At 44.7% G+C, this 22,283-nt stretch overlaps 1 protein-coding gene across 4 annotated transcripts in view; it reads left to right on the top strand.

Moving 5' to 3' along the window:
- Window positions 1–3,897: 3,897 nt before the first annotated feature.
- The window catches only part of LOC149371726 (choline/ethanolaminephosphotransferase 1-like), a 28,442-nt gene continuing 10,056 nt past the window's right edge, over window positions 3,898–22,283 (top strand). Inside the window, exons 1-6 of one of the 4 annotated variants that reach the window (XM_089566004.1) lie at window positions 3,898–4,125; window positions 5,979–6,129; window positions 6,822–6,951; window positions 17,016–17,160; window positions 21,481–21,622; window positions 21,729–21,813. In XM_089566004.1, coding sequence (XP_089422130.1) covers window positions 5,987–6,129; window positions 6,822–6,951; window positions 17,016–17,160; window positions 21,481–21,622; window positions 21,729–21,813 — 645 coding nt within the window. In that variant the 5' untranslated portion in view covers window positions 3,898–4,125; window positions 5,979–5,986. Of the gene's footprint in view, window positions 4,126–4,734; window positions 4,921–4,954; window positions 5,104–5,978; window positions 6,130–6,821; window positions 6,952–17,015; window positions 17,161–21,480; window positions 21,623–21,728; window positions 21,814–22,283 lie in introns of those variants that run through there. The other 3 variants (XM_089566001.1, XM_089566002.1, XM_089566003.1) reach the window with 3 other exon arrangements.

Below are 22,283 nucleotides of genomic sequence, written 5' to 3' on the forward strand. Positions count from 1 at the left end.
CTTGCACTGCAGGTAGGAGTGGAATCGTACCAATTTACAGAGGTCTTCGCGTCAAACCCTACAACTGATGCAAATAAAACAGTATACATACACGAAAGACTCAAATTTTCTGTTAAATAAAAAACGTCCATACTCATGGCCTGGGAAAATACTCGACCTTACATCCTTCGGACGTCCACCTCGTCTCTCATGCGGATATACAAAAGTGGACACTGTCCGTACGTCCGGTGGATGTACGAATACGGATATCCGAAATCGGATTGTGTTCGTACGTCCGATGGACGTCCGATCTCGGCAAAGGACGTTCGGATCTAGCTCGTACGTCCGACGGATATCTGTGGTTGCCTGGGATATTACATTTGGGTCGGGTACTTGCCTGATTCAGTCAAAATTAATCGGGAATCTTCATCGTGTGTGGCGGCGGCAAATCAAAACTGCCAGCTTTTGCAGTAATGGCAATCCCCCCGCGCGCCGCGTCGGCGAGCGGTGGGAGAGGGGGCAGCCACACACATAAGGCTAGTCGCTCTCCAGGAATTCCTTCTCCCCCGTTTTACGACGCGCGCCGGCAAAAGCCGTCCGCGCGGCGCTGTTTTTTTTTTTTCTTGCTAAGGAGGGGAGGTGGTTGCGCTTTTACCCTCTCCTGGTTACAACGGCGACGCCGCGAAACGCAGCTGCGCTCTAAAACAAAATAAAAGTGAAAGCGAAGCCGCCACGCGACTGCCTGAAGACTCCTCCTACCTTCAGCGGTGAGTAGTTACCAGAAATGCATGCCCGCACGACTAATCTAAATTAAAACAAAAGAAAAGAGTGCAATCGCAAGACATCTGATAACGCGCGTCTATTGCATACGCCGCGACTTGCATGGCACGAGGGGCTTTACACACCAGTTGCTCGCAGCGCCACCAAGGTCAATTGGCGCCACCGCGGCGATCATTCAGCAGCACCCCCTGCCGCAGCCGGTGAACGTCAGATTACCAAGCATGGAAGAAACAAAACTAGGAGAGAGTGCGCTCAGCCTCTGCAAGCCATTCTCCTCTGACGCCGCTGCCGAGGGCCCTTTTGCGCACTGGCTCTTGGGAAATAGGCCCTCCACAGTTACCAAACTGCCAACCAGCGGTGTTTTTTAGTGAACGACCGTGCTCCGATCATGGAGGAAGAAAAACTTTTTGGAGGATCATGGAGGAAGAAAAAAGTTTTTTTTACCTCCATGGCTCCGATGTAGCGCAGAAGCGCAGCGCCTGTGTTGCAGCTTAAGTTTTGGCGGAATACGTACCGAGCTCGAGGTTGTCTGAAGGCTCCGCGTCTCAACACTTTTGTTGATTACACTCGAGTTTTTGGGTGAACTGTAGAAAACTGCAGGTGAACTTTTCACCAAAGGGTGCGGCCGCGACCTCGATCGTCACTGTTCAGCTGTGGTTCATAAAGAGAATGGAGAGTAATTCCTTTCGTCGTTATACACACGTACGGAGCGTTTATTTCAGCGCATGCTATAAGCGGAGAACTCGAGAGTAGGCGAAGAAAACGAACCTCTAAAGAAGGGCGCTCCGTCGCGCTGCGCAAGATTCTCTTTCTCGGGCAGGCGGACTTCGGCCCGCCCATGGGCCCGCCGTTCTCGAGGCACAAGTCGCGCCGAATACGCTCGCGCACATACGCGGTCCCGACGTGAAATATGCAGCAGTGAAGTATTTCTCTCTCTCGCTGTCGAGAGAAAGTGCCGGCGGCTTTACGTCTGCCCCTGCGCGGGGTCTCCCGGCCACTGCGCACAATCACTTGCAAAAAGAAGTAAACTGTATGTACAGTCTTTGTCAAAAGTAACCAGGCTGCATGGTTTTGCTTCTCAGTCGTATATTTAAACTATTATGCCAGCCCTAAAGCTCTAAATCTCTGTATGGTGAGGACCCCTGTCCTCACCTTTAAAGAACTTTTCGACCTTAAGGAAAGTCGTAAAGGCTCTACTATACAAATGAGAAGCAAACTATGCAGCCTGGTCACTTTTGACAAAGGCTGTACTACATAGCCGCGGGCACGTAGCGTCCTGTCTCGACTAATCGCGCGCGCGGCACACTGCACTAGCGGCCGGGGTGGGGCGCCCGGCCGCGTATACCGTCCGAGGTAGCACCCATGGAGCGTTCGTGTCACGCGTGCACTACCTGGCGAAGAGCAAGCGGGAAGTCAAGCCCGCCTGCTCGATGAACGCACAGAGGCTCACCATTGTTCTGTCACGAGTGCGCGCACTGCCCAGCGCTGGATAAAGGGGGGGGGGGGGGGGGGGGAGGTCTAAGGGGGCTGCAGCCCAGGGCCTCACCTCCGACAGCATGGGAAGGGGCCCATTTATTCTAACTTGCTTAGTATATGGAACCACGAGCAATGGAACTTTGAGCGACACGTATGAAGCGAGAAAACCAGAATGAGGAGGCGGGCCCCCAGCTAATGTAACTTCATTTAGCCGAATCAGTTGAGGAGAGCTCGTCGAGCTGCAAAAACAGGAATCCCCCGCCACCCCGAGGGGGCCCCTTTTCTTACGAAGCGATTTATGCGTTTGCTTACAGATTGCAGAAAGGTTTTCGTGGTTTTCTGTCAATCCCCCCATCCAGTGGTGTCTGAAGGTGTAGTGCTGAAGGTGTGGTGTGTTTGCGAATCCTGGCTTCGGCATAACATCCGTTTTTACAGAGCGGCGAGGCGGGACTTCCGCGTCGCTAATATGCAATGCGGTGCTGTTTTGCACCCTCTGCATGGCTTACAAATGTAAGGAAATGCCACGCTTTAGCGTCACAAGTATGATTATAGCAGGATAGGCAAAAACGAAATCAATATGCGCTGCGGAATTTGAAGCGGCGTCTACTTGTGCGAGATTATATAGAGACTGTTGAGAAAATAAACGCGCATAGTAGAATGCTTCTCACAGCTACACGAGTCGATTGTCTCAGCCTGCCTTTCTTTAATGCGTTAGCATTAAAACAGTGCTGCGAACGAATACCCGTCTGTCGGCTCGTGTACGGCGTCATTGGAAGAAGAGAGGAGGCGGCACGCGCTGCGATGCAGCCCTGCAAGCTGTCCGTCGGCCCACATGGCTTTTCCGTGGCGTTAAGTGCTCGGCCACAGACGGACACGTGTCGCGCGTTCCAAGAGTCGCGTTGTGTTTTGGGCGCTGTAAAACTAATGCTAATGCGTTACTGTTGCATGAATCCCATTGATGGGACTTCGTTCTTTTTATTTAATTTGGTGGAATTACAATGAAACATGGGATATATTCCAGTAGTGTAGTAGGGGGTTCAGTAGACGGAAAGGGAGAGGAGGCCTACATGCGCATTAGCCCAGGGCCCCCATTTTTCTTAATCCGGCCCTGGCACTGCCGCGCGGCCGCAGGAGGGCTTCGAGATTGTCCGGGATGATTCCCAGCGCCCTGTAGGCCGCGAGCAATCTCGCGACGCGGCACTGCAGAAGCGGCACAGCGAAGGAGCATGTGGTCTCCACTGCGCCGCAGTCATCGCACGCGTCGCTCGGGGGTAGTGGCCGCTGCGGCGAGCGAGCAGTTTGCGTTCACCACGGAGCCGTCAGTGAACACAAGCAGATGGTCGCGCAGCTGCTCATAGAGCGAAACCGAAACCGAAATCCGGCTAAGAACTACCGCTGCCTTGTCACGTGAGGGCCTATTTCCCATGATGCTTTCCATTATATTTTTTATGACTAGGCCAGACTAGGCTTCAAGATTGTGACGTCGTGCTCCCTAGCATGGCAAGCATGGCTAGCAAGTCCTACTAAAACTGCTTTCGCTGCCTTCGTGTCGTCCTCGGGCTCCGCTATCCCCGCTCTCTGTTGCCCTCTCTCAATTACCCTTGCACCTTACTCTTCCCTTCCTTGGTGCTCCAGCCACTCTCGCCACTCTCACATGCTCTCACAGCCTCATCTGCGTGAATCGAGTGGCCGATCGTAGTACAGCGGCCGTCGGACGAAGGAGCGGTTGTGCGCTGCGCTGTTTTGTCGCATTCTCGTCGTTCGTGTGTCTTTTGCGAGTTCCCTAAGAGGCTGTGATACCGGTGGTAGTTTAACCACGCAGTTTGTTGGGCTGTTCACTTACGCTAGACACAGTTGGTCGTCAATCTGTCGCCTGTCATCGTGTGAAGTGTGAGTAACCACTTATTCACCTGCGCTCTGCGGGCTGGCGTGCGGTCTTGCTTCAGTTTGTTTGACGGAACGTGACACTCTTCTGCAGGCTAATAATCATTCGTGCTCAAAACACACCCAACTACTTGATTCAACCCGTTAAAAACTCGCTGAGGGCCGCTTTGCTCGCTATTCTGTAACGTATTACGTATGCATAACACCTGAGCAGCTCCCTGGCAGTTCGAGACGTTGTATATGCGTTACTTATGTTTATTTGCATTCAGTGATCGTTTTCTTCCATCCCTTGGAAGTGCTGTAGCTTTTCTCTGTAGCTACGGCGGGTGTAATGTGTTTCTGAAGAGAACGGAGGAAAGCGTTTCGGATCTGCGTAGTCTGCAATTCAAGACACTGAATTCTCGTCGCTGACATTCGCTTGCCTGCTTTGTCAAGGACGAAGCACTTAACAACTGCAGTGCTTCGGCGTCCTTGGAAAGTGTTTTTCTCATGCCGGTAGCCAAGTCGTCACCTAGGCGTTGCGCAAATGTTTTGAAAAGTTTCCGCCGCGCGTCACGGTCTGGGCAGCCTGGCTGGCCCCTTTCGTGTTTCTGGAGGCGCCGTTAAGCTGATCACATGCGCCCCACGTGAGCTGACGAAATGCAGAGCGCAGCGCCTTTGCAAGATTTCATCTTGCTCGTTTTGTGCGTGGAGTGGAAGAGTCGAGCCAGAAAGTGCGGCCATGAGATGTCAGATAACCGTTACACGGCACCGCGCGCGCCTGGACCCACAACGGGCGGACGTGAAACCGTGATCTCTCGAGTGCGTACAGGATAAGCAGGGGGAAAGCTGTCGCGTGCCTTAGCCCGCCTCGGGGCCTGTCGTATCTGATAACGAGCACGCGTCATTTCCTAGACGCACTTCGTGTGTTTTTCTTTTTTTTTGGTCAGCTGCGCGTTACGACCGGTTCTGCTTTGGACTGTTTGTTATCTGTTGTACCAGACGGTGAGAACCGCATTACTGTGCATTGGTGGGCTTTATGCAGAATATAAAGTGTGTTAATACACAGGATTGTGCATCTTTATCGTGAAGACTTTGAACAATTTTCTCGCCTCAACCGCTGGCTTGTTTGCGATAAAATTGAGCACACAGAGCTTGCGTATTGTGGTAACTTTTGTTTACGATGCTTTACAACGTTCGTTTACAACGAAAGTTTTACAACGATGCTTGATTCTGCCGCGAATGATGTAGATGTGACTCTGCAATCGTCTGCACCGAGATCGACAAACTGAAAGCCGCCAGCACCGGAATGCCATGAAGGGTGGCAGTGGCGCCATCAAAGGCCCTGCGCTGCTTGTAGCGCTGATTTCGACGCCCTTCGCGTCGTGGCACTTTCGTAGGCAAACAGCAGATGGCGCCACGAACGCTCTTTTGCGAGAAAACAGAGTTGGCAGCTTTCGGTTCGTCGGTTTCGGGGCAGACGATTATGGGTTTGCACCATGCGCGGCTGAACCAGGTAAGTACTGTTGACAAACTTGAGACAAAAAGTTACCGCGATGCCCAAGTTCTGGGCGCAGTTTCAGCGTAAACGAGCCAGCGGTTGAGGCGAGAAAATTTTAAAAAGTCTTCACGATAAAGATGGACAATACTGTATGCTTAATTACTCTTGATGAAATCAATGTTGGATTCCAGTGGGAACAGTGCAGTGTTATCATGTGCGTCCAGGTTCATTGAGGTCGTTAAACAATATGCATGATTACTGTGACTGATAAGTGAACAATGAATTGAATGTGTGTCTCTGGTCACTGTACTGCCTTCCTTCAGTACATGTGTCCCCAGCTGATGCCACCCTATGTCCTTGTCCTCGCTTGTCTTTGCAGGCTTCATAATGCATCTTGATAAAACAACTAAGACGCGGGAGAACTTTGGGGGATGGGTGCTTCCTGTGGAGCAGATGGACAATCTTCGAAAGAAGCCATACATGTACAATGCAAGTGCGGGCTCAGTCTTGGAGCTTCTTTTTCTGCAGAGGTGAGTAGCATCAGGTGGCGTAATTGTTCACCTCTGGTGTGATGTGATTGAAATACTTGGATTCCTTCTCTGACATGTTTGTGCACCTGTGTGTCTTGTGTAGCAAATGTCTGCATGTAGCTTTCTTTATTACAAGTGTGTGTACTAGCAGTGTCATTAGTATCGTGGGGAATTTATCGCTGAAGAGGATGCAACAAGAATTGGATGAGCTTTAAATTATGGAATACTAAATTCAGTGACCATGCTTTGAGCCTCACGACACATACATGAGCAGGTTTACCTTTGGGAATTTTGTGTGCAATTGTATGAAAAATATATGTGTAAGAAAAAATGAAGTTATTATGAACTTTATGAAAAAAAGAAAGCCTTAAATAGTGTCGCACTAGACTACAAATTGCCGTTGTCATATTTTCTATTCACTTCATGACAAAGACAACTCCTCTTGTCGAAGCATTGGCTGTGCACCTTGAGGCTACCCCTTCCCTTGTGACATAACAAGCATGCTGTTATGTCACAAGGCGAGTAGAGTTAATCTTCGGGAGGTTTTTAAATTAATCAAAAACATGAACTGCCTGGTCAGCTGTCAGAAACTACAGGTTTTCATCAAGAGTGTAATCTGGCTTTCGTCAGAGAAGGATGGTTTTGTGCTGACTTGCACCCAGCAATAAATGCAATTTTTTTTATTCTTGTAGGTTTTGGGTGTGGTGCCTACGGTTCATGCCTGAAAAAGTAGCCCCATGTGTTCTCACGTGTTCAGGACTCTTAATAAATGTGTGTTGCTGCTTACTTCTACTGAGCTACAGCACTGATCTTCGCTCAGAGGTGAGCTTTCTTTTTTTCGTCTGGCTCATAAGTATGTCTGGAGCATTTGTCATAGCTTTTGACATATAACAACTTCTCTCGCACATCGAGCATATTTGTTGTAAGGGTCCTTCAGAGCACAAGAACAGCACTTTGAATTGAGCTCTTCTTCTAGAGTTTAACTCAGAATTAAGGTGAGAAGGCAGCATAACATTGGAAAGGCAGGAGCTTTCTTGAAAGGTTGTGGCTAAAGGTATGTCAGACGGGCCCAGTACATTTCTTCCCCGAGTACTTTGGACGCATCCGACTAGTATTTTTCAGGGGTGTGGCTAGAGGTATGTTGGACAGACATGGAGCACTCTCTTCCTGAGTACATCGGATGGATCTGACCAATATTTTTCAAAGTACAGCCATTTGATTCTCGCTTGGCGGTCTGTTTTCGTTGCGCTCCTTTGGATTACCATCTGCGAGGATAGGCATACATTTGTTCAAGAATATTTACTTATTGCCCGGAATAGGCCAATTGGCATTCAGTGCATGTACAGTATTTTTCAGAAGTAACCAGGCTGCACACTTTTCTTCTCAGTCGTATATTAAATCTATTATGCCAGCCCTCAAGCTCTAAATTTCTGTATGGTAAGAAGAACCCCTGTTCTCACCTTCAAAGAACTTTTTGATCTTTAGGGAAGCTGAGAGGGCTCTGTTATACGAATGATAAGCAAACCATGGAGCCTGGTTACTTTTGACTGTACATAGTTCAAGAGCACCATGCAATGAACTGCTTACATGTTCTGCCATGTGCATTACAAACCACGACCATGGTTGCACCATTTGCTGCGCGTCGTGTGGTTGCGTCATGCGAACTGCGAAATTACTCCTGGCTATTTGCAGGCCGACAAGTATGAAACTCGTGCTTTTTTGTAGTGTGCCGAAGCTCGCTTTGCGAACTTGTAGTGAGCCGCTGCAGGTCCTCCAATCGAAGTTGAGTGCACACCACATAAGTGCTCCAAGTCATGTGGCGATTGATGGCTAAGGTGGGCTGTTTGGCTCGCACTAAGCTCGAACGAGCTGCTGTTTAAATGTTTAAACTTCATGTGTGCGAACTTCCATGTGTGCGAACTTCCATGTGTGCGAACTTCCAAGCTGCGAGCAGCTCACTTTCGTCTCCCCCTCAAAAATGTCGATGTTTGCCTGGAAGTGACTTGTATATGCTTCCGGCTTTGTGGTTGCTCCTCCCCAATGGCCCCCTGTATTATGATGGAGTACATCCTCGACTTGGCCGGCATGCACTTGATACTCGAGCACGGGCACTTGATCCCTAGCAAGCAGGACTGTGCACAATTGTCGCCAGCATAAACGCTGGCGATAACTTGCTTAAATTATGAGCAGAGCAAGGTGACATTACGAAGCTGTTTACTAGGCTGGCACTAGGAAGGCACCAAGCGAATACACATCTGCTGGCATATGTCGCGTCACTTACCGCTTGCATATACAATTTGGTGCAAGTGATGGTGGTGCTTGCCAGCCGGGCCTGAAGACTTTTGTCTGTGCTACTCTTGGGAGCACTGGGAGTATTTCATTATATTTGAACGTAATCGCATGCATTCATGATTGCGGATCCTTCATGCATGTCAGGTGGTTTTCGTTGGGACGAATGGCCGAGCTAGATATGATTCATCGTTGCCGCATCGATTGAGGGACAGCTGGAGACATAAGAGTGGATGGACTTCTCTTTGCAGCTCCTTGAAAGTAGCGAAAGTAGCATGAACACTGCAGTGCAAGCGCTTTGCAGAGCATATTTCATAGAAAGTACTTTCAGTACGACATGTATACGTTGGACGTGATGTTAGCCATGGATACAGTGTTCTATGAATTAATTTAATTTTTTTTTTTCACTCATTCTTTATTCTTCCAGAAGAGCTGGATGGTCTCCTGGGCTAAAAGCTGAGTAAGCAGCTTGACGGGGCCCAGGAGACCATTACATGGCAGTAATGTGAAGGGGAAAAATAAATACGCACGTGCGTGCGTCATCACAACAATGTACACCACTTGCGCGAAGGATAAATTAAAACAAAAAGAATCAAAATACACCACTTGTATTGATAAGAAAACAATTACAAGATAAATCATCTTCATCACAGTGAAATATGAACACTTACAGATCATGAGACAAGTTAAAGAAATGCCACACCTTAAATACTTCAGTCGGAAGAAAGGAAAACCAAAGTAAAAAGGGAAGAGAGAAAATTCAGCAAGGTTCATAATATTACAAAGTACTGGTGCAATTCCTTTGGACTAAGACTGCCTGTGTTTTTGAGCATATTAAGCACTGCTAATGACTGTTCTTTGTAATATGTGCAGAAATGTGCGATTTCCCAGAGGTTTGGACTTCTTGTGTGTAAGTAAGTAGCACGTGGTGTTAAAGATGCCAGAGATGACATAAAAGTTTGAACCGCAGTAGAAGAGAAGTAGACCGCTTGCAATAATCAATATTTGTATATGTTCTCTACCCTAATGATATTGTATTGGCGCTGAAGGGGAAGAAGAACAGCGGCTTCTGGTCGCCCAGGCGGTCGAAATGCTCGGCCTATAAATTTTGGTCGAATAAAAGTCTTTTACTACTACTACTACTATGTGTTCTCTACAGAAGGCTGTAGCCATGGGCCTAGAGGAGTGACGTCTGTCATACCTTTAATGAGAACGAACTGGGTCTATCGGACATATCTTTAGGCACTTAATTCTTGAAATGCTAAGGTCACAGTAGTAGATGTTTTGGTTCCAGTGTACTGAGAATGCAAAAGCAATGCATCGTCATCATCATCAGCCTGACTACGCCCACTGCAGGACAAAGGCCTTTTCCATATCTCTCCAATTAACACTGAAAGCATTGCAGTTGAAATTAATTGCTGGCTGAGAACTTTTCTACTGTGTTCAGTTGGAAGGTTATGTCAACTTTAATATTAGGCATTTTCTTATTGTTCCATACAGTGAAGGGCTGCTGTTAGCTTGTACAGGCGTAGGAGCGTACATTTTTACCAGCAGTTGCTCTTATTTTGTTGTATCTCGGCTGTGATATGGCAACATTTAAAGAGAACCTTGATTTCGTCTTTGAGGCATAGCATGTTTATGCAGAGAAAGCACAGCATGTTTGTGCGTCATTCAAAAGCATTTCAGAGAATTTTTTCCTGACTGAGGAGGGGGATTTTGGCCTGGCCATTGGAAAATAATTTATTGATTACCATCCTTCGTGGTTGATTTGTTTATATTTTCTGGCTGAAGATCTCAGTTTTTAGGACTGCAGACTGTATTCTGTACAGACAAGGCAATGAATCAATAAAAATTTGCACATATCATTTGTGGTTGTGTGTTAAAATGCAGCAGTTTCTGTAATTAGGAGAATGTGAAAAAGGGCTATTTTTCAAGAGTACAAACACACAGGTACAGGTTTGTTGACCCACTGTCTTTTTTTGAGGAATGGCTGTCTTGAAGGCTCTGACACCCCCTTTAGAAACTGACATTGTATAATATCGGAGCTCACAACACTCGTACTGAAGTAAATGTCAAACCTCTGTTCTGTAACATCAGCACGCAGTGTGCATGTGTGATCGTGCACATAAGAGAGCTTGTGAACAGTGTACAGCTGGCTACAGAAGTTCCTATACCATTGGCGCTGTGGTGAAAAAAGAAACTGAATTTTCTTGCTGCATGAGTATGCTGGCTCGAAATGAGGAATACATCGGTCTAATTGGACCGGCACAAGTGCTGAATGCACACTTTGATTTTGAGGTGTGCACATGCATCAGCGGCAAGGAAATTCAGGGTTTTTTCTCACATAGCATATGTTCCTAAAATGTAATACATTTGGTCAAACTGCTAGCAGCACACTTGTGCAAGGAGAGAGAAAGCTATGCAAAAAGGGTAGTGACAGAGAATTGGTGACTGTAAACTTGTGTGAATAAACAATGAGGTGTTTGGTGAGGAGGCTTTCCTCGCAAAATGAGCGTTCCTTTTAGCATTATTATGTTCTGTGGCACTTGTGTGCATGCTGCTTGCCAGGGGCTGCAAATTGTTTGGGAGAAAAACACATGGTTTTCCTTGTCTTCACTTATGCACAGCCAGAAAGTATTGGAACTTGTGTGAGGAAGAGTACTCGGGCTGTGGAGCTCTCTGCAGTTTAGTTTTTAGTAGGTTGTTTTAACCTGTATATGCTCAGCTCTTGTTCAATGCTCAGGACTCTTGAACATGCCAATAGTTAAAGAAAACTTTAGTTTGTTTGTCTCTTTTTACAAAGAAGGAAACCGGGGCCTGGCACCTACTAAATATGGTCACACAGCGAAGTTGAAGGCAACAGCAGTGTATCCAAAGAGGTAAATGCATGGAAATGCACTATACGGAGTGAGAACAAATAAACTTTTTCCACATGAAAATAAAAGTAACATACACCATATCATATAGCAAGAAAGGGGCATTAAAATACAACCTTCAGGATAGCAAAATATTTTCACGGCAGAAATGACTAGTACAGTTGTTAGACTGCCTAGTGGGTCGATACACTTTGTGGTCAACTTATTTAACAAAGTAGGTGTAGTGCAACACAGAGGCTGTTTGTTTAGTGTGCCTGGATTGTAGGGATATACCATATTTATCCATGTCGCTCTAGTCAAACTAAAAGAGTTTCCTGTAGTTTTGCAAGAAAGATTATGATTAAGGTCCCTAACTTTTTGTGGTGGAAGTTCCGCAAATTGAGAACAAAGAATGTGGGAGACATCAAATAATGCTTCAAAATGGGCCTCACTTTATATTCTGAACCAAGGTACATATATATAGTGTAAGTTCTTTTTTTTTCTTGCGAGCTTTTCAATGTAGCTAAAGCAACCTTTGCCACCGGGTTTGGAAGCTCCTAGGGGATTTCAGCATTTTTAATTGCCTTGGAGCAAAGCACGCAACGTGCAAGTGCAGAGGAGAACTTTGCTGTGGATATGGAAAGAAGTTTGTATCGGTTGTTAAAACAATAAAGGGCAAACGGAGGCAGCACGGAACACGTAGTAGCGGGGGCATGGCGGTGATGGTGGCTGCATACATTAAAGTAATGGAAACTTTGGTTTGCTCTGTTGTGGCGTGCGCATCTAAAGCATTGCCCCGTAAATAACATCGACGTATCCACCATTTCTTAATTTTAATCAGGGTGTTGTCAGTGTCTCTTTGCAGGAACGTTTGAGATTGCATTGTAACTGTAATAACATTTATTTCAAAATTCTCCTGCGTTATCAAACCTCCATCTCCCTTTATATTCATATAAATAAGATAAATAGTAATTCTTTCATCATACTTCCGTTCCTACTTCTCTTGATGTAACAGCAGTGGCATAAAAAATGAGAATGTGATTGCTAACAGTTTTGCGAACAATGCTTAAATTCGTCGTTTTTTGCGGAATCGTGGGAAACTAGGGGCCTTTAATTATGGTTCTGGAGTTGGTTTTCAAAAAAGTCTGTAGTGCAAGATCACCCTGTAATTATACAAGTAAAACATTAGGAGAATATCACTTTTCAAAAACAGAGCACTAGTGGGGCGAGAAAAAGTTTTATTAGCTATACATTGGACTGCTTTCTTTTGCAGCAGGTGTAGTCTGGACAAGTTTGTGGTACTTGTGGTACACGAGATTGTGCAACAATATTGCAGAAGAGAAAATACTAATGCGTTATAAAAGTTTACTGGTACTTTTACAGGCAATATGTGCTTCATTCTCTGTATAATAGCAACAGCTGATGATAATTCAGAGGCAAGGTACTCTATATGTTCATTCCAAGTTAAATTGTTTGAAAACATCTTACCGAGCACGTTTATGCAGTCAACCATTTCAGTGGGTCGCATTCCTAAATGTCTGCTAATGTTTCCCAATTGTTGCTTCCCTCTCAGCATATCGAAACAGCTTTTGATTTATTTGAATTTCTTCTTAAACAATTGGCTTTCCCCAGATAGGCACGGCTGAGTGCTAAATTCGCCTTTTGTTAAATTTCGAATTTATTATCGCCTATTACAAAAAATGTAGTGTCCATCAGTATATGAAATCAACTGCGCTCCTTGAGCACAGTATACGATATCATTATCATGCTGCACCACCAATGCTGCATTGTGGCACATTGATGATGACAGCTTGTTTTGAAGACCTAGTGCCACTGTTATCGACAGTATTTGCTAGGTATGATTTAAGTAGCTCTAAAGCTGCTTAGTGAAACCTGCATTAACCAATTTTTTTTTTTTTGTCTGTGCTGGTTAGGGCCATATACTGATGGGATGTAACTACATAGCAAACAGATCAGAGCACTAAAAATTTTATGAGAAAAATGGTGCCAATGTGCTTCGTGATGCGGGGTGAAAGAAAAAGACGTGCCTCTCTGTTGGCTGCTCTTCTGAATCAGATTTCTTCACAAAAATGCAAAGGTGCTGTTGTTAAAAGAAGTACTTGCACTTTCGCTGAAGACATTGCTTGTTGCTTGGTGCACGAAGGTTTTCTTCTTTGATTTTCCGGGAGTGGATTTTCAATATTGTAGGCATCAAAGAGACATACTGATATCATCGCAAATTTAGTGCTCGGTACCTTTCTTACAAGTTCTAAACTCATTTGTGCTCATAATTTTTGCGAGTAATGTGGAAGTGCCAACAGTGGATGTGCAATGCATTGTCGGCTGCGTACCTGTATCTTTACATTAAAGAGTGGGCTGCAAGAGTTCCACCAAATGGAAATTGTGCAAATAATGTCCTCCGAATTGACTAGATTGCTCAGATTCATTGCAAGTTTTCAATACACAAAGGGGATGAGCAGGAATTCCTTCGTTCATGCTTTTGTTGATATATCATTTCATGTTTTTGTTGATATATCATTTCCAAGTTTCTGTTGCTCACAAGCTGTTAAATATACAGCATTTGAGGCAAAAACAAGTGCAATTTGAGTTGTCCTGTTATGTGTGCTTTAGTGACCAGAAAAGTATTGCTCGCTAACTGCTATGCCTTGCCATGCATGGTTAATAGGACAGTTAACTCTGTGGGCTTTGTCGCCCTCAGTGTGAGGTGTATTTTGTAGTTCATATGTATTTTACAGCTTGCAGCAACAGCCACAAGAATGCAGGCTGTGGTTTTACTTTGTATTTATTGAATAAAGTCGTTGCTGCTTATTTAGCTGTGTTTGTGTGGAAGTCAATGAAGCTGCGCATTCTGTGGTATACAGCAATATTTTTTCTCCTAACAAACATGGTCATTGCTAAAGTTGTCACTGAATATGCCTCATTGTCCAGTCACAAGTGCCTAGCTTTCTGTAATGCCCCTTGGCAGTCTGACCAGAATGGCATGCCAGCTTCTCGCATTTGTTTTTTTCTTTCGGCTGTTTGGCTAGTGCCAGCTCTTCTAGCTGTCATGTCTCATGTACACCCACTGGTGGAGATGTAAGGCATGTGGTGTGCCTAGTTGTCTAATACAGATGGTGTTGTCTTTCTCATTAGTTCTCTTAACTCTTTCATTACTGCAGGAAAAATGACTGTTTTTGATCAGTCTCGCATAACTTTTTTTCTGCAAAATATCTGAGGTGTAAAAACACAAAATTTACTCAAATTATGGTCATAAAATGTTCTTTCAGAAGACGTTTATTTTAACACAAATATTTTGTGTATATATTGCGAGAAAATTGGCGAACACACAAAGAAGCTGAAAAATTAGAAAAAAATTGTATTGACAAGACAATATCTTGGAGAAAAAAATCTTAAAAGCATTCTGGAATGTGCAGTGTTTCCAATTTATTTTTTAGCTAGCCACCAAACGTTAGTTTATTATGCAAAAACTTTTTGAGCTAGAAATTTTTTTTGGCATTGCGTGAGAAAATATTTTGAAAGTGTGTTTGTGTAACTTTTTTTCACAGCAAGTAAAGTTTTCTAAGTAAAATGTAATATATCACAATATAGCTTGATAAACATACTTTTCGATATCAGTTTGAGCTAAAAATCTCTAAAGCAGCAGCAAAAAAAACTGCAGACGCACAAAAAGTATATCTGCCATATTATTTCTGATGTTCTATTAGCATGAAAATTTCAAAAGGTAATGCAGTGGTACCTCCTTATAGCGATTAGGTAAACTGTAAAGTGGTTCGACATAGCCAAAGCTTGTATTATAAAATTTCTCGTAAAAACCAACGCTGCAAAATTTAATTCGCAAAAGAACAGCAACATAGTTTTACCACCGTTTCAAAGCCGCTCGCAGCGATTGCAGAGGCCGCAAAAAACTGAGCGGTGAATGTGAGTTAAGTTGGCTTCTCCACAAAGCACTGCAGCACGTGATGGTGGCAGGTCAAACACCATCTAGGGTGGCTTCCTCGCATTACAGCGGTGTTGTGCAAAAAATTGGACACCAGGATGAAAATTATCGTCATTGTCACTACCTCCCCTCAGTGACAGTCGGCGTGAGCAGAGGATGGCTGCTGGAAAGCTACGACAGCCGACCGTGCCGCTGGTTCTGAGGCACTCAGGTGCGAGAGGCCACCTTGAGAGAGACAACCTCGCTGCCAGCTGTTATTGCTATTATATCTCTTGTGGTGCTGTTGGCGAAAGTGAGATAAAGCTTAAACCTTGGCAATAACGCTTGCTGCATCACCACTATGCATTTGTGTAGTGAGTGAGGAAAAGCCTGTCGTCTGCCAGCCGAACAGGCATAGCTTAGTGCTCCACTGTTTGATTTGTTCGTTTTATGGCAAACTGCGCTCAATATATAAAGAAAGAAATGCCTGTGTATGTTGAGAATGTTTAGGAACACTTTGATGTAGCCAATAATTCATAATATCCATGTTTGTTATTAGGAGATGTGATTGAATATTGCTTGAAAATGCTTTACAGTGCTTTGATTACAAGCAAGTATTTAGCAGACGTTTAAGATGATTTAGGACGAGTGTGAAGACAGCCACAGCTTTGGGCTATTATGAAGTGTTAATCCTAGGTTGGTACCCCAATTTCTAGCGAGCCTAAAGTTTATTCTTTTTAGGGCAGGTGGAAGTAAATCTTGTCCCTATGATGTCGGGATACTGCAGAAACCAGACATATCATTTATTACATCAGTGCGATCCGTAAACTGGCTGCACGAGTGAAAAAACAGAAAAACTGAAAACGAATCCTATGGGCAGACAGGTGCCAACGTTTCATGCTAAGGTTGCGCAGTTTCTTCGTCAGAGTCAAATTCCAATGATGTAATATTATCGTCAGTCACTGCTGCTTGAAACACTGAAACAAGTCTGCTGCAGATGCCAACAGTATTGCTCAAAATGCACGCTGTCGCTGTGGCTGATGCCGTCCCGCGAGCACGCTATGCCGGAACCTCAAATTCAAAGACGTTTCAAAAATCACCGCCTTGCAGGAAAAATACTAACTATGCAAGAAACTAAAGTAGAGGGTCTAAACAGCAAACTAGACAGCACAAAAAATCCTCAATGGAATCCGTAGCATGGTAACGAAAGAGTTAAAAGGTATAGCTATAACAGTGTATTCAGATGATGTCCAATTTCAGTAGAATGGGAGGATCTTTCACTTTTTACTGCAAACATGCCTTTTAGTTGTTGATGCCATGGAAATTATAGTCTTGGTAATTCATGCTGCATCGGCTCATTTATTCTTCCTTTCGGGCGCACAAATCCAATCACACTTGCTTACAGTGCGCGCGTGCTGCACTGTGGTGCCCAGGAAGCGAGGTCTGACCACTGTCTCGTTGGATAATTCTTGTGTGCTGGTGCAGCCATGTAGAAACACAAACCACTTAGTTACAGGATTTTGCTTCCTTTGCTCGATGGCATACCACTTGGGTGCTGTAAACAAGTGTGATTGGTTGCATGTTGTTCTTGCTGTCATGAGAGGGAGTTTAGTGCTCTGAGGTGTGAATAAAAGAGCTGTGTTTTTTCACACACTGTGGAAAGACCTGCCGCTGCTTCTCCTCTTCGTCTGAAAATGGCGGCATTTGGGCCGTGCGCAAAACGGATGAGCACGTTGGACTAACAGGCCGAGGGCTGCCCCGTGTTCTTTCTCTTTCTCTCCCTTTGCCGTCGCTCCGGTAACCAGGCGCCATGGTGGACCTTTGTGCTGTGTGCATTGTCTATGTTCCTGTACCAACTGCTGGATGCACTAGATGGCAAACAGGCCATCAGAGTGCAGAACACCCCCTTGGAGGAAGTGTATGACCATGGTTGTGATGCCCTCTCCACTTGTGAGTGTGCTCTTAACATGCTTTTGTTTTTACCCAGCCTTAGAAGTGGAGGGGGAGTTATTGACTGTGCAGCAAGAATATACAAATGAAACTGTGTATTGGTGAAAAACTGTCTTGACATTCTTGTTGGCATCTCTTAGAGCGCTAATTTTTTTTCAGGACATATCTAAAGGTGCGCTGAAGAGAAATCCGAACTTGTCTTTTTGCCGCGGGGACTCTATCTACACGTTCCGAGCATTCTTAGAAACTTCTACTTATTGCCCTGTGCGGCCGATTCTCTAATTAAATCGAATTAACGTCCGGCTCCCGCCTATATTTTTTTAATTCTCCCCGTACGGTGGGCGGAGTCGACCAACGCGTGGAGTGCCTTTCAGCCAGCTCCGTGGAGGCTTTGCCTTCGCTTTATTTTGTTTTTTAGTTTTCCGTGAATAAATAGTTTCATTCGCAGATAATATAGCCGCAAAATAAGCCCGCAGAAATAAAAATATGTGCGGACTATTTGCTTGTACTGGTTACTATTTATTACTCCGCCGATGGCAAAGTGGCAAGCTGCCACGGGACTGGGTGAAAGGCACTTCACGCATTGGTCGACTCTGCCCACCGTACGGGGAGAATTAAAAAAAAAAGGCGGGAGCAGTACGTTAATTCGATTTAATTAGGGAAATCGTCCACACAGGGCAATAAATCGAAGTTTCTAAGAATGCTCGGAACGTGTAGATTGAGTTCCTGCGGCAAAAAGACGAGTTCAGATTTCTCTTCACTGCACCTTTAAGGTTCTAGTCCCACGTAAACAACTTCAAAGTGCACTATGCACTTTGTTCTGTGGCTGCTTTCAGTGTAAGGGGCTGTATGGAAAGCTCTTATTCCAGAGCACTGTTCAAAGTTCTGTTATTGACATCTTTTGTATGTGTGGGGTTCATTGGTTAGTAGAAATTTTCACTTAGCTGTATTCTTGCTTTGTAGATCTCTCAAGCACTCCTTTTGATAATTTCCTGAGTCTCCTCCTACTGTTTTGTAATTTTAGTTGCAGCCATAAAAATAGCTTTTGCCACAAGTTAGTTTCTTTATACATTAGGTGAGGCCAATGCACCCGTGAGTGAATTGTTGAAAAGAAGAGAAAGTTGAGGGGTCAGTTGAGCAATGTGTGGATTTCATCTGCTGCACAAGGACTGCCACTGTGACTTTTGTGTTGAGAAGATGCCAGGTCTGATGACTGATGATTGCAGGTTTCGCAAATTGTGTTCTCTGCACATTTGGGTTTATGAAGGGTATACAAACTGTCACAGAAACACTAAGATTAACTATATTAAAATAAGACTTACCATTTTAGAGAGCAATAAGGGACATTTGGCCCGTGTACCTTCTGATGAGCCTGACATTTTTCTTTCACAAGTTTACTTTCATAAAATGTGTTTCGCTTGCCTAGTTATGTGTGCTGCCTTGAGACAAGCCACTAGTTAAATTTTTTCGTGCTTATTTATCTAGGATATTGTTCTTCATAGAATTTAGTCAGGGACCCTACCCCATGCAATCTTGCAGTGGTACAGCAATGCAATTATTTTCATCCAGCCTGAAATAAGAGCAAATACTTTTACTGGTCAAATGTTTAGGAGAATCCCCCAAGGTGGATTAGACTTGTAATAAGGGAGTAATTACTCGCTGACATCCACCCGAGCGCAGCCATACAGACCAGGATGAATTTTTCTTTCTCTACGAAGTTTCTGAGGAAGCTGTATAGCTTTCCTTTGTAGGCGTATGGCTGCGCTCGGGTGGATGTCAACGAGTAACTACTCCCTTATTACGATTACTTTTCCTGAAGCTGTTTTAATGTCTCTATGCAGTATGAAATTATTTGCATTTTTGTTCTGTATAGCTGAGTACGTTGTAAGTAGGTTGAGCTTGTTCCTTCCTGCAGCTTGTAATAATGTAGTGTAGCAGGATCTCTCCCTCTTGAAAAATACAAAGGAAAAATAAAGAACATTGTAACAGTGGCCATCTGTGCTCTATATTCTGCCATGCGGTGAGCGCAGCCACCATGACCATTTCTTGGCATTTTGGCAGCTTTAAGGTGAACGTTAGCAGGGTAGCTGTGAAGCATGTTAGGTGTAGTGGAGCTCCTTCTCCCATGTTATCACTGTTGCCTTCCATGTGCCTCATGTGGCTGTGTGGCATTTTCAGTCTGGCAAAAAGGGTTTTCTGAGCTTGTTCCTCCACAAGGCTGAGGTGAATAATTTCATCTTTTGGAATATTTTGCCTATTTCAGGCTGTTGCGATTCCTTAACTGTTAATGTTCAGTGCAAGTTATGCAGGGTGTTCCCTATTTATCTGTCGAGGTTGTAAAAATTTATCCTGCACAAACTACTGGCTTATTTGATCTCAAGCACAGACCACAGAGTAGCTTATGATAGTCTGCATTTTCAGATAAATAAATTAACATCGTTACTTACCTGGATTCACTGGAATCGGTGAAAAACTGCAGTCGTCTGCGCAGTAAATTTTCGGCAAGGCGAGCAGAATAGCCCGTTTGGGAGGCTGCGCCATCTGGCGAACTGTTAGGCAACCAATGTGGCTGCTTGGAGATGGTGCAGTTTTTGCATTACCTCAGGTGTTGTAGCCTGTCAAATCTGCTACTGTGCTCGCGTCGACGAAAATTCTGCACGCAGATGACTGCAGTTGTTCGCCGATTCCAGACAGTCCAGGCAAGTTCGAATGTTAAATTACTCGTAAAGAAACACAGACTATCATAAGCTACCTTGTGGTCTGTGGTTGAGCCCAAATAGTCCAGTACTTTGTGCAGGAGAATTGTTTATAATCCGGACAGATAAATACGGAACACCCTGTACACACAGGAGTGCCTGCTCTTGTGAAACATTGTTACTATGGTAACCTGTATGTTTATAAATTAACTCCTTGAAATTTAATTTTCTTGTGTAACTAGGTAATTTTTTGTTTTATGATCCTTTTTCACTGGTTACAGGGCAGCACTATCAATACCTACAAGAAGTAACTAAAAAATGGCGATTCTATAAGTTAGAAAAGACTAAAAAACTAGGGGTGTGCGAATAGTATTTTTTCCAAGCCGAATTGAATACGAATAGCATAGCTTTGCTACCTAATCGAATAGAAATAATTTACTGAAAAACCTAATCGAATATGAATCGAATAGTGAGAGAACTGAATTGAATAAGAATCTGATATTTTTATGAATATTTGTTGTGTTGTGAATATTGAATGAGCAGTTGTGAGAAACACCGAAGGACTGCTTTCACAGTTATTGCTTAATCTGTTAAAAGACGCAACACTGATCTTCATTTTCTCTCAATTTTCTCAGGCATCTTTTGCTGCTAGACAATTGTTAACAAATGCAGGAAGAGCTTGGTAATCTATTTTTACTGAAAGCATTAACCTGGTAGCGATTTCCTCAGTGTCCCTTTAGGTATCTGCAACCTGAGTTTCTCAGTTTGGACTACGGAGTAAGATAGATAGGTGCTTCAACTTTGATACGCTGCAGTGCAGGCGCAATTTTGCTACATGAATGCCCACTGCATGTCCGGGGCTCAGCACTGCACAGCACTCTCTCCCTCCGCTCCCTTTTGCTTCTGATACGGCTTTGTGCGCGCTTTCCTCCTTTCGCTAACCTCCTTGCAGAAACAGCCACAGTGACATGCCACCTGCCGACATTTCTGTGAAACGAAATGCTTAGGCGACTAATGGTACAGCAGACACAAGCAGCATGCCATTGCAGAGGCACAGATGCCCTGACACATGTACTTGCTTGCAGAGAAGCGGTGGCATGGCAGGAACTCTCTACCAACGGGAAAGCCAAATCCACGTGCCACCTAACAGATGCGGCATCACGCTTTCTCTTGCGTAGCGAAATTGATCCCCACTTATCAGCGAAGTTGGCGCTTCTGTATATCTTACTCCGTAGTTTGGATGCATGTGAGGCAGGTAGTGGACAGATTGCGTCAGCTGCATGCATTTATGTCTTTTGAGCTATGCGGAGTTCAGACCTTGGGCAGCATCATGGGCGTCCGGAAGGGGGGGCAAGGGGGGGCGGTTGCCCCCCCTTGGAATTACGGATATTATTTATGCCCTAGTAGAAAACAACTACAAACCTACCGCCTCCCCCACCCCCAGACATCGGGTGCACCCCCCTGGAAAAAGTTCTGCGGACGCCCTTGGGCAGCATTGCTTGCTACTTGGCAGTAAATGTGAAGACTGCCAGTATGTGAAAATATCGCACTGATCCATGGTACCAGATACAGTGTATGCTGTGATGCTGCCTTGAGCTTTTTTTTCCTCTCTCTCTCTCTCTAGTCTTCGTCACCACATCCATCTCAATAGCCATGCAGTTGGGTGATTCTCCTGCACTCCTGGTCACTTTCTTTTTTCTCTCTGCTTTGGCATTTTACTCCACCCACTGGCAGGACTACGTTACTCACGTGATGGTCTTCGGCAAGTGAGTTGCTTTAGTGTTCGCAAACTCCTCTGCGCCACCAGTATTGGCTTTTGTGGCTGTGTGGAATGCTTGATGTCTCAAACTGTGGTTTTCACTCTCCTGCTAGGATTGACGTCTCTGAATGCCAGTGCTCCATGATGGCTGCACATCTGTTAACAGCTCTTTATGGCCAGAATCTATGGATGAAAAATGTAAGTGAGCATTTCGTCTGCATTACGTGTGGTAACTGCATACATGCATAAGATAGCCAAAATTGTTCTCATGTCCAGCTAACCATAGCCCGGATTCCCTCACTAGCATCCTTTCTAAATTGCTTAATGTCCCACCCTGATTAAATGTACTTGTTTTATCCTCATTAGCATGACTTCAGGAAATCACTCTCATGTGAGAGACTGCAGGCCAAGTTCACCCAAGACGTACTTGAGGATGTGATGTGACAGCAAAAAAAAAAAAAAAAAATTTAGGCACTGGGCTGGGGCATGCTTGTACTCATCCTTGTCCAGTGGTGGGTTTTGAACCCTCTCCCCCAAAAATGGAGAGAAGGGTTCCCTCTCTCCACTGCCAACCAACGCAAGCGGCGCTGCAAATGACTGCACGGAATTGAGGAACGAGCTAGCAAGATCTAACGCTGTAAAAATGAGCATTCTTCTGGGCTTTGTAT

Source organism: Amblyomma mixtum, chromosome 1 (assembly GCF_055824585.1).
Source record: "Amblyomma mixtum isolate Tamu chromosome 1, ASM5582458v1, whole genome shotgun sequence".
In the NCBI taxonomy this organism is placed as follows: Eukaryota; Metazoa; Arthropoda; class Arachnida; order Ixodida; family Ixodidae; genus Amblyomma; species Amblyomma mixtum.